The sequence below is a fragment of the Nycticebus coucang genome, chromosome 1 (assembly GCF_027406575.1).
Source record: "Nycticebus coucang isolate mNycCou1 chromosome 1, mNycCou1.pri, whole genome shotgun sequence".
NCBI classification, from domain to species: Eukaryota; Metazoa; Chordata; class Mammalia; order Primates; family Lorisidae; genus Nycticebus; species Nycticebus coucang.
In genome coordinates, this window is record NC_069780.1 from 145,552,653 (window position 1) to 145,565,041 (window position 12,389).

At 36.6% G+C, this 12,389-nt stretch overlaps 1 protein-coding gene across 4 annotated transcripts in view; it reads right to left on the minus strand.

The window, feature by feature from the left end:
- KIF2A (kinesin family member 2A) overlaps nt 1–12,389 on the minus strand; it is a 90,792-nt gene that overhangs the window by 7,624 nt on the left and 70,779 nt on the right. For 2 of the 4 annotated variants that reach the window (XM_053590032.1, XM_053590026.1), the window contains exons 17-20: nt 9,740–9,853; nt 8,419–8,569; nt 6,448–6,549; nt 862–997 (exon numbers count right to left, since the gene is read on the minus strand). In XM_053590032.1, the coding sequence (XP_053446007.1) occupies nt 862–997; nt 6,448–6,549; nt 8,419–8,569; nt 9,740–9,853 (503 nt within the window). The remainder of the gene's footprint in view (nt 1–861; nt 998–6,447; nt 6,550–8,418; nt 8,570–9,739; nt 9,854–12,389) is intronic. The other 2 variants (XM_053590053.1, XM_053590043.1) reach the window with 1 other exon arrangement.

Below are 12,389 nucleotides of genomic sequence, written 5' to 3' on the forward strand. Positions count from 1 at the left end.
TTCACAAAGGGCCTACTTTAAAAAATGAAGCAGGTTTTTGATGCCAAAAACTAGGACTTTCAATCTGGTTTACACTGTATTGCATGTACACATACATACAGTTGTCCACTCACATAAAGAAAACCAATAGTCTGTGAATGTCTAAAAGTTAGCAGATATACAAGAGATGCATATCTGAAGCTACAAAGATGAGCTAATTAAAAAAGCCAAAAAGACTACTTAGGAGGCTGAGGCAAGAAAATTGCTTGAGCCCAAGAGTCTAAGGTTGCTATAAGCTATGATGCCACGGCACTCTACTGAGGGTGACAAAGTGAGACACTGTCTCAAAAAAAAAAAAAAGGCAAAGAGAAATGTAGATAAGTCACATGCTTCCCTTTATGAGCAAGACAGTGTAGTCACCTTGACACTTTTTCCTTCATTTTTAAAAAAACAAAGTGTTCAAAGATGGTAAAGAAATATGGTGCAGAAAGCAGGAGCAGACAGGAGGCTATTGAAAGATGACCCTTAATAGTCCTAATCCAAGGAAAATAATTCTATTAAGTATCAGCCTACCAAACTAAAGATCTCAATGGGTATATAAGATTTACAAATTTACTATATTTTTCCTCTTTAATCATAAGATGTCTTTATTTTCACAAAAGACTAAAAGAAAAAAGATGACTAGAGAGAATCTCAAATGATACTCCGTGTTTTCTAGAAAAACCAGAATGGTTGGTTTGTCTTTATACCTCTGGAAAAGAAGTGCTAAATGGTGCCCATAATTTTCACTTCAGATGTTTTTACTGCAATATGAAATTCTCTCACTAATATATATACCAATACCAAAATTTCAAACACTAAAATGAAAACAAAAATAATTACCCCGCAGCTCAGTTAAAATGTCTATTTTTTGCTCAAGAATAGCTTCAAGTTGTGTGGCATATGAATCTACATCATAATCTACTTCTTCAGTCATCTCTAGGAGAGCTTTTTCATCTTCTAACCATCGAATAGATTCCTAAAAGGACCAAAAAAAAAAAAAATACAATAAACTTTTCTGTAAAACAAACCAATTTACAAATTTTGTTAAATATAAACATACCTAAGATGGTATTCTCTAAAATATTAATAGACACGAAACATTTTTATTCACAGATGGTCAAAGTAAACAATATAGTTGACCCCCAGACCCAGGTGTGAACTGCCTAAGTCCACTTACATACTTGATTTTTTTCAACATTAAGACAGACTATACTTTTCTGTTGCCTCCCCCTCTTCTGCCTTTGCAACCCTTGAGAAACAGAGATCAACCCTTCCTCTTCCTCCTCAGCCTACTCAAGGTTAAGACTAAGAGGATGAAGACCTTTATGGTGATTCACTTCCATTTCATGAACATTAAATATATTTCCTCTTTCTTATAGTATTCTTAATAACATTTTCTCTTCTGTAGCTAATTTTACTGTAAGAATGCAGTAATATACATATAAACATATAAAGCACAATTTATGTAATAAATTTATGTAATAATGCTTCTTCCAATCAATCATAGGCTATTAGTAAAGTTTTATGGGAATCAAAAGGTATATGCATATTTTCAACTGTGTACAGAGTCGGCACTCTTAATTCCTCCTACATTATTCAAGGATCAATTACATTTCCTTAAATTCAAACACAAACACATTAAGCTGAGCAAGATCACTTAATTTCTCTTTTACTCTACCTTGAATGGAGATTTGGGGGAGGGAATGAATCAAGCACATAAATATTAAAGAGCAGAATAAGTATCAAAACCTCAACAGCTGTCCCTAAAATAGGGAGAAGAGGCATAAGAAAGCTACTAAGCAATTTGATGGGGGCTATAGTAGCCCAGAACTTATAAGTCATATGCCATTAACATATCCAGTTGGGGTCTTACAGTGGCTAGGTCAAGAGGTAACCCTAAATTCTAAATACCAGTCCTTTAAAATTATTGTGATATAAAGGACCAATGGATGGCTAATTTTAGAAAAGTCAAATTGAACCTCTAAATAGTAACTACTTACTATTCATAAATGCTTCCAGTTCATTCTTAATTGATTTTAGACATGTACAATCTATGAACTTCATTTTGTAGCAATGTCATAAATCATACTGATATTAACAAGCCAGATTGTTCTGACTGAAAGAGCTTTTTGAACATTAAAAATAGATACTTTCTAGATTTTTATGATGCAGACAACCTCAATTTTCCAAACATCACTATTGATGTTTGATGTTTGGTTTTGATACTTATTCTGCTCTTTAATATCTGCTCTTTGTCACCCTAAGTAGAGTGCCGTGGCATCTTAGTAGCTTTCTTATGCCACTTTAATGGCTAATTACACCTAGACTTACATCACCTGACAAAACTGGTTAACCTAGGCATACCAATTAGAAAACATCTATGTGTTGATTATAAAATGCAAATTCTCCATTACTTTTTTTCATTGCCTTCAGTTATATACTTAATTTTTGTTTAATAAAACTGTATTTTGAAAGCAGCAAATTCTAACCATTAGAGTCCATCAGGGTGCATCAAAACACTGTTTTGAAAAATGGCAAATCATAATGTGGAGGAATGATATATGGAACTTTAAAAAGAAATAGATTTGGCGCCTGTAGCTCAGTGAGTAGGGTACTGGCCACATACACGGAGGCTGGCAGCTTTGAGCCTGGCCTGAGCCTGCTAAACAACAATGACAACTGCAACCAAAAACTAGCCAGGCGTTGTGGTGGGCGCCTGTAGTCCCAGTTACTCAAGAGGCTGAGGCAAGAGAATCACTTAAGCCCAAGAGTGTAAGGTTGCTGGGAGCTGCAATGCAGAGCACTCTACCGAGGGTGACATAATGAGACTGCCTCAAAAAAAAAAAAAAAAAATTAGATAAAATAAAAAAAATAAAAAGAAACTGAATTGAAAGTGCGAACACCCAGTTGTGCCAATAAACAAGTGTGAGACTTTATATATAAAATGGCAGTGTGGGATATAATTGTCTTTATACAATACCTTTTTCCAAAAGGGCATTGATTAACATTTTCCTTTAATTACAAGTATCCATTCTCAACTTAATCTAAATACCTAGGCTTCTAAAGAGATTCTTATCATAAGAATTTGACTAAAACTCTAATATCATTTTTTTTTTTGCAGTTTTTGGCCAGGGCTGGTTTGAACCTGCCACTTCCAGCACATGGGGCCGGCGCCCTACTCCTTTGAGCCACAGGCAGTGCCCAACCCTAATACTTTTTTTAAAGTCTCCATCTTTTTTTTTGTAGAGACAGAGTCTCACTTTATGGCCCTCGGTAGAGTGCCATAGCATCACACAGCTCACAGCAACCTCCAACTCCTGGGCTTAAGCGATTCTCTTGCCTCAGCCTCCCGAGTAGCTGGGACTACAGGTGCCCGCCACAACACCCGGCTATTTTTTGGTTGCAGTTTGGCCGGGGGCCGGGTTTGAACCCGCCACCCTCGGTATATGGGGCCGGCGCCTTACCGACTGAGCCACAGGCGCCGCCCAAAGTCTCCATCTTTTTTAATGGCTGAATAGTATTCCATGGTGTGTGTGTGTGTGTGTGTGTGTGTATATATATCATTATATATATATGATATATATACATGACAGTTTTTTTTTTAATATGTATCACAGTTTGTTAATCCATTTGTGGGTTGATGGACGCTTGGTTTGAGTCCACGTCTTGGCAACTGTAAATTGAACTGTGATAAACAATGAAGTGCAAATGTCCTTATAAGAAAATAACTTTTTTTTTTCTGGGTACTTACTAATAGGATTATAGGATCAAACGGAAGATTTATTTTGAGTTCTTTGAGAATTCTCCATACTTCTTTCCCAACAGACTATACTGGTTGCAGTCTTACCAACCATCTCTCTAGTCACGCCAGCATCTGCAGCTCTGAGATTTTGTGATGTGGGCTATTCTCACTGGGATTAGGTGATTATCTCAGGGTGGGTTTTTTTTTTTTGGACTTTAAAAATTTCTGTTTACTAGAACACATCTTTAAATCTTTGAAAAAATAATAGGCTCAGGGTGGTTTTGTTTGCATTTCTATGATGATTTATAAAGATAAGCATTTTTTCATGTTTCTTGGCCATTTGTCTGTCTTCTTCAGAGAAGATTCTGTTCATATCTCTTGCCCAGTGATACATAGATTACATGCTCTTTGGGGAGGGGGTTGATTAATTTGAGTTCTCTATAGATTCTAGCTATCAACCCTTTGTTAGATTCCTAACATGCAAATATCTTTTCCCATATTGAAGGTTGTCTATTTGTTTAATTGTGTTCTTAGCTGTGCAGAAGCTTTTCAGCTTAATTCCCATTTATTTATTTTTGTTGTTGTTGCAACTGCCAAAGGAATCTCATCATAAAATCTTTCCCCAGGCCAATATCATAAAGAGTTTTTCTCACACTTTCTTCTAGGACTGCTATCATTTCATACCTCAGATTAAAATCTTTTATCCATTTTGAGTCAATTTTTGTAAGCAGAGAAAGGTACAGGTACAGTTTCAGTCTTTCACATGTGGTTTTCCAGTTCTCCCAGCACCATTTATTGAATAGGGATTCTTTTCTCCACTGTATGCTTTTATTCGGTTTATCACAGATCAGATGGCTATAAAAGACTGATTTCATCTCTTGGTTTTCTATTTGGTTCCATATGTCTATGTCTCTATTTTTGTGCCAATACTATGTTGTTTTGATCACCGTGGACTTGTAATATAACCTGAAGTCTGGTAGAATGATACCTCTGGATTTGTTTTCATTACTAAGAACTGCCTTGCCTACATAGTTTTTTTACTGATTTCATACAAAACAAAGAACTATTTTTCTACTTTTTCAAAATGGTTTTGGTATTTTAATGGGAATTACATTAAATTTGTAAATTGCATTGGTATTGATTCTTCCCAGCCAAGAGCACTGTATACACTTCCATTTGTTAACATCTTCTGCTATTTCTTTTCTTAGGGTTTCATAATTTTCTTTGTAGAGATCCTTCACTTCCTTTGTTAGGTATATTCCCAATTATTTCATTTTTTTTGAAATTACTGTGAAGGGTACTGTGTCCTTGAATTGCTTCTCAAGTTGACTATTTTGACATATACAAAGGCTACTGATTTTTGCATACTGATTTTATATCCTGAGATGTTATCGTATTTCTTGATCAATTCCAAGAGTCTATGATTGAGCATTGGTATTTTATAAGTATAAGATCATATCATCAGCAAAGAATGAGAATCTGACGTCCTCTGCCCCCATTTGGATGCCCTTAACCTCCTTCTCTTGCCTGATTTCACTGGCTAGAACTTTTAGAACTATGTCGAATAGTAGTGGCTCTACTTTATATTTGAGCCCTTCGTCTAGATGCTTATATGACCTAGAGAGGAAATATTTTAATTTTGTTTACAGAAAAAGATTTGTTTAGAAGAGGGAATATAAGCCAATAAGAGAGACTGAGTTATTGGTTATTGTTCACTTTTCCGCAGGAAGTATTCATAGTACAGGAAAGGGAAAAGTAAGAAAGGGAAGCTAACTATATAGTCTTCATAAAATGTCCAAATGATGTCTTCACTTCCTCATAAATATGAACATCCAGAACATTTCCTTGTTTAAAAAATAAGTGGGGGGGAAGGTATCCTACAGTAAAAGTGCTTTTAATAGGATGAACGTATAATGGGATTAACACCTAAGGCGTTACCTGCTATAGACACAAACATAACACCCTTCACTCAACCTGCTACTGATGGGCACAGTGGCAGTAACTCTCCATCTCCTGAAGTAGTCTACCTTTTCTGCAAAGTCTGGATAATCTTCCACAACTGCTCCAAACCCCTTCAGAAGAGCTTTGTTTTTTTTTAAGACAGAGTCTCATTATGTCACCCTTGCCAGAGTGCCATGGCATCACAGCTCACAGCAACCTCAAACTCTTGGACTTAAGCGATTCTCTTGCCTCAGCCTCCCAAGTAGCTGGAACTATAGGTGCCCACCACAATGCCCAGCTATTTTTTGGTTGAAGTTGTCATTGTTGTTTAGCTGGCCGGGGCCAGGCTCAAACCCGCCAGCCTCAGTGTATGTGACTGGCACCCTACTCACTGAGCTACAGGCTGAGCCAGAAGAGTTTTTCTTATTCCTGTCAAATAAAAAGGTGTAACATGAGGAAAGGAGGAGTGGTGGGCAGAAGTGCAACCCTTCTCCAAAAACCAGTACAGCCAACAAAAACAAACAAGGAAGGGAAAAGAGGAGAACTCTTCACCATTGTGCAAAGAAATGTTGTTCATAGACATAATTTACTATTAAGGAGTACCATGCCATATGCCCTCACAATACACATAAAACGTGTGTGAACAAAACAGCATTTTTTTTAGATCAGTATATTTACAGAATTATGAAAGGTGTAAATTGATCTCAGGAAACATTTTGATGAAAGGTCCTTTCTTACTTTACCTGGAACACTGCCCTGTGATCTTCTACAACTTGTTCTTCCATTTCTACCATTTGTGAGACAGCTTCATGGAAAGTAAACAATTGTGGAGAAACTTCTTCTTCCTTAAAATAAAAATAGTTTAAAAATTATGACAAGGTTTTTATTTTAGATGTTATAAAATTAATTTTTCAATGTCATTTACAAAAATGTCATTTAGAATTTGAAGAAACTTGAATGGTAAAGACTACTAAAATATGGAAAGGCAAAGCCACAATTTCTTTCCATGGTCACAAAATATTTAATGTAACTCAATAGGACAACCCAAACCTAATGTGTATTGCAATATTACCATAAAAAAGCAATCTTTTTGGATTAGCACAATTTTTCAAAACTACATTTATTGCAAGCTATAAACATACAGAAATATTTGCTTAGTACTGTCTACTTTTCGCTAACATTTTAACTCAGAGTATACAGCTTAAGTTTCTTTTCTCAAAAGATATAAACATCTTTAGATGATATTAAAGATAATGTCTTTCATGACTGTCACTATCGTATTAGTGTTCTGAAGGACTTAACTCGTACTAAATCTTAATTTCCTAAACATACTGTACAATTTGTTTACCAGTTCTTTTTTTGTTTGTTTTGAGACAGTCTAAAGCTGTCACCCTGGGTAAAGTGCTATGGAGTCACAGCTCACAGCAACCTCAGACTTTTGGGCTTAAGTGATTCTCTTGCCTCAGCCTCCCAAGTATCTGGGGTCTTGCTGTTCCTCAGCTGGTCTTGAACTCCTGAGCTCAAGCAATCCACTCACCTCGGCCTCCCAGAGTGGTAGGTTAAAGGCATAAGCCACCACACCTGGCCCTGAATTCTTCTATTTTTATTAGACATGGAGTCTCTTGCTCAGGCTGGTCTCAAATTCCTAAGCTCAAGCAATCCACCTCCCTCAGATTTCCAAAGTGCTAGAATTACAGGTGTCAGCCACTGCACTCAGTCATATTTTTGTTCTTAAGCTTTATTTATGATCTACTGTATGTGTAATTCTTTCTTTATCATTATTATTATTACCATTATTTTGAGACAAGTAGTGCTGTGGTGTCTCAGCTCACAGCAACCTCAAACTCTTGGGCTCAAGCGATTCTCTTGTCTCAGTCTCCCAAGTAGCTGGGATTACAGGTGCCTGCCACAACACCTGGCTCTTTTTAGAGACGGGGGATCTCACCCTTGCTCGGGCTGGTCTTGAACTCCTGAGCTCAAGCAATCCACCCACTTTGACCTCCCAGAGTGCTAGGATTACAGGTGTGAGCCACTGTGCCCAGCTCCTATATGTATAATTCTTAAAGTTGTTTTTCCCTATATTAATTTTTTAAATTCCCTAATTTTAATATCAGTATAAAAATTAGGGGAAAAGGAATAGTTAAGATCAGAGATTGGTAAACTTTCTTAAAGGGCCAAATAATAAATGTTTTGAGTTCGTGAGCCATATGGTCTCTGTCACTGGTGATGGTGTAAAATAGCAGCAAAATAATCCATAAACAAATAAGCATGACTAGGTCCCAATAAAACTTTATTTGTAAAACACAGATTGGGCAGGCTCCCACCATGGCTGTAATCCTAACACACTGGAAGGGTAAGGTAGGTGGATTGCCTGAGCTCAGGAATTCAAGACCAGCCTCAGCAAAAGCAAGAACCCATCTCTAAAAATAGTTGGGCACTGAGGTAGGTGTCTGTAGTCTCAACTACTCTGGAGGCTGAAGCAAGAGGATCACTTGAGCCCAAGAGTTCAAGATTACGTGAGCCATGATGCCACAGCGCTCTACTGAAGGCAACAAAAGGGAGATTTTGTCTCAAAAAAAAAATTAGACTAGCTGTCCCATAGGTTATAGTTTATTAAGTCTGAGGTAGGGAATAATTTTTAGTTATTAACTTCTGTAACTGATGAAATGAACTAAATAAAATTAGAACAATTACAACTATACTAAATCACTCACATTTTGTTCACAAAGAAGTTTCAGATCATCTCTCTGAGGTGAACTCCCCACACCCCACTGTGTCTCTAAGTCATCAATCTGGTTTGGCGGATGGTGCATTATTGGACGAACATCCCCAGCAGCAGTTGGATCTACAGTTAGTTCTTTCACCCTAAAAATACACAACAAGTATCTAAAGTTAATAAACACTCACAAAGAAGAATACGAAAATGCCAACCTACTCAATAGAAATGGCAATTCACCAAACATACTAAGATTGATGATGTCACTTTTACAGGTCATATTTATCTGAAAATCTGTGTAAACACTAGAGGGATATTTGGTTTTAATTTTAGGAATTTACTTAGGCAACTTTATTATTACTTCAAATATTATTATTGGGCACAACAAATGAGAACTAGCAAAGTATGTAGATTCAGTATTTCAAAGAAAGTAAGAAACTATTGTTGCAATTAAATTATAGGAACTGAAAAATATTAACAAGGGCAATTAGATAAATAAATGGATCACTGTCAAACTTGAAAACTTGATGCACTTTGCAGATTTCTGGTAATCATAATGCTCAATTACAATAGCTATGTGTGACAATTTTCTTTCAGTCTCTTTCTTTTTTCTTTCAAGACAGAGTCTCACTCTGTTGGCCCATGACAGAGGGCTGTAGCATCAGCCTAGCTCACAGCAACCTCCAACTACTGGGTTCAAGTGATCCTCCTGCCTCAGCCTCTGGAGCAGCTGAGACTATGGACACCTGCCACAACACCCAGCTGAATTTTCTATTTTTAGTAGAGCCAGGGTCTCGCTCTTGAACTCTTGAGCACAATGATTACAGATGTAAGCTACTGTGCCCAGCTCAAAATTTTACTTCTAATATATACAAATCAGATTCTATGTTCTACCATTTAAAAAATGTTTACTGATTATATTTAATTTAGATATTTGGGACAGAGTATACTTTCTACGTCAAAGTGATCCTTATTTCCTTGTAGACAAGGAAAGTTATAAGATCATACAAAATAAAGGCAAACTCTTCATTTCAAGCAAGATAATTTATCTTTTAATAGTAAATATGCAAAAGTGACATCATCCTTTAAAAATATGAGGGGGAAATAAGAAGCCTGAATTCTAAATCAACATTTTAAAGCAAATAAAGTAATAAAGAACATAAGAATGCAGCCCATGCAATACAAACACCACCTGCCAAACAAAATGAAAATGAAATCTAAAATGGCCCAGGATATAAAAGTTAAATGAAATGTTTATACAAAGCACAGTTCCAAAAAAACTATTAAAATAAACATCTTATGTATAGAATGAAGTAAACCTGGTAATCGAAGGAGAAAAGTCGTCATACTCATAAGAAGGAGAGAGATCAGTGCGACTGCCACTACCCTGTGAGAAGGGAATGTCTGATGGACTAATTCCAAACTCCTTTACTCTGCAGCACCAAAACAGCAACAAATTAAAAGAAAATGCTCTTGTAAACACAGCAATGCACATTACAAGTTTTCATTTAGTATTGTTTTATTTGTTTAAAAAAAGGATATCAATATTGTAATAATGTATTTAGATTATTTTATTTAAAAAAATTTAAGAAACTGTTGAACTTTTCTGTCCTACTGATCCCCTACTCTCCAATCCCAAATCTTTCCTCTTTAGTTTATTTTCCCCTTTTCTCATAATCCTTAGAAGTTTAACTAGATCATCACTTAAATCTGAAATGTCCCTTATTTAAGTACATGAACATACAACCTAATTTCCTAATGTGGTCAGTCCAGAGCAATTTTGCAGGTTTCAAACAGAACAAAAGGAAATTAAGCCCTAATACTTTAAGGCATCCATTATTTGTCATGAATTAACTTCTTTCCTACGCATCCACCAGAGTGGTATTTGCTATGAAACATCCTGCTAACACTGAGAAAAATGTTTACTAAACTTTCTGTGGTTGATGATTTAGATGAAGAATCCTGATTGAAGAACAGCTTTTAACAATGGAATTTCTTAAAAATTATTTTTGCTAATACCTGTAATAATTAAATTTAACCATATTATGACTTTTCTCACCCATCAAAATGATCGCTATGTTATATTCCCTTTGGGACAACCCCATTTCACAGTAATAGGCAATGTTTATTAGGATTAGTAATATTCAGGCTTTGTTTGCTCCTCACAACAATCTTATGATATATTCTCTCCAAGTTACTGATGAGAAAGATGGCTCAGATAAAGTCTCTTACCCAAGCTCATTCAATGAGAATGTGGCATAAATAAAATTAAATCCTAGCCCTGAGTACAAACCTTATCTTATTCAAACGCTTCAATATAATTAACCATATCCTGTTTTCCTTATCACTTCTCTCAGGTTTAACTACCATATTTTGCTATGTATAGTGCATACTTTTTTGCCCAAACTTTTGAAGGCAAAATAAGGATTTACATTATACATTGGCAGTATGGGAAGCCCAGCGAGCCTCCCAGGGCCACCATGCCCTCCTACCTTGGCCTGCAGGCCACATGGGGCTCCAGTCTGGGAGGATCCAGGATCCAGTCAGACCAGGCTGGAGTGGCCTATACTGAGCACAGCAATCAGAGGCAGTGGCAGGGCTGGCAAGGTAGGCTGTAGCCCTGCAGATCAAGGTCCCAGGCCTGACTGGGAGGAGGGGACTGGGAGCCTCATGCAGGCCCCAGGGACCCACCTGACTGCCCACAGTCTGAGCAGTCTCTGAAGATCCTGCCCCACCAGCTACTCATGTGGCCATCTCTGCCATGGCCCCTTACATGGTGGGGAGGAAAGGACCCCTAGGAGAGGGAAGGGGCGGAGACTGCAGGAGGGCAGTACAATCTGCATATTTACCAGCAGAGCATCAGCCCTCCCCAGATGTGTCTCTCCCAGCCAAATGCCAGCCATTTTGTCGAGGGGCATTTTACTAAAGTTTGGCCCCAAAACATGGATGTGCATTATACACGGGAACACTTGATACGCAGCAAAATATGGGTAAATTAAATTCCTTTTTAAATAGAGTAAAACGGTCAAAAACCAATAACAATATAAATCAAACTAATATATTTCTTCTATTAATACCTTTACTCTTTGGCCTATTGGTAATATCTACTGTCAAAGGTTCAATATTGCATTTACCTGTCCTGTATCTTTTAAAATAGTTACTTGAGAAAATTTACCATATATGCTGACAAATCTAAATTTCTAATCCTTTCACTCCCAACACCATTTCATATCTGCTTCCGAAACACCCCATTGGCCTTATCCACCCATTCCTCCTCTATCTAAACTCACTTGCCCAAGCCAATCTATATACAGGAATCACATTCCTCAAATACATTATTAAAAAATCTTTGATCGCTCTTTTACCCAAAACCCAATCATTCCACTCTTTACTGCTCAAAGATTATACTCTACTTCATGTTTTTTGTATATCCTCTGGTACTTTTTTTTCCTTTAGGATAACAACACTCCTTGCACTCTCTAAAGTTTCTTCCTCTAGTCCCCTCTAAAATATCATAAATTTTATGAATTTTATATACATATATGTTTATGACTGCAACTGGATTTATCATCTTAATCACAAAGCAGCAACATGTATTGTTAAAAACTATTCTCTAACTCCCACAGAACACTTCAAAGCATATGTCTGATTAAAAAAAGAATTTGAAAAAATTGTTTTCACATCAGTTTAAGTGAATTTTTAAGACAGAACTACTCACTAAACTAGCAATAAGGAATAGTGATTATGCACCTAATACTGGGTGTCCATAAAGTCTATTTTTAATTACATGTGAACTTTATGCCCTGTATGCCCTAAGCACTGTGCTAAATATTTTACACAGATCACCTCCTTTACTCCTCAAAACAATCACATGTAAGATGGAAATGGTCATTACTCTCTCCATTCTAAGGATGAGAAACAACGACACAAAAAAGTTATGTAACTCTTTGGGGACTTTGCTGCCAATAA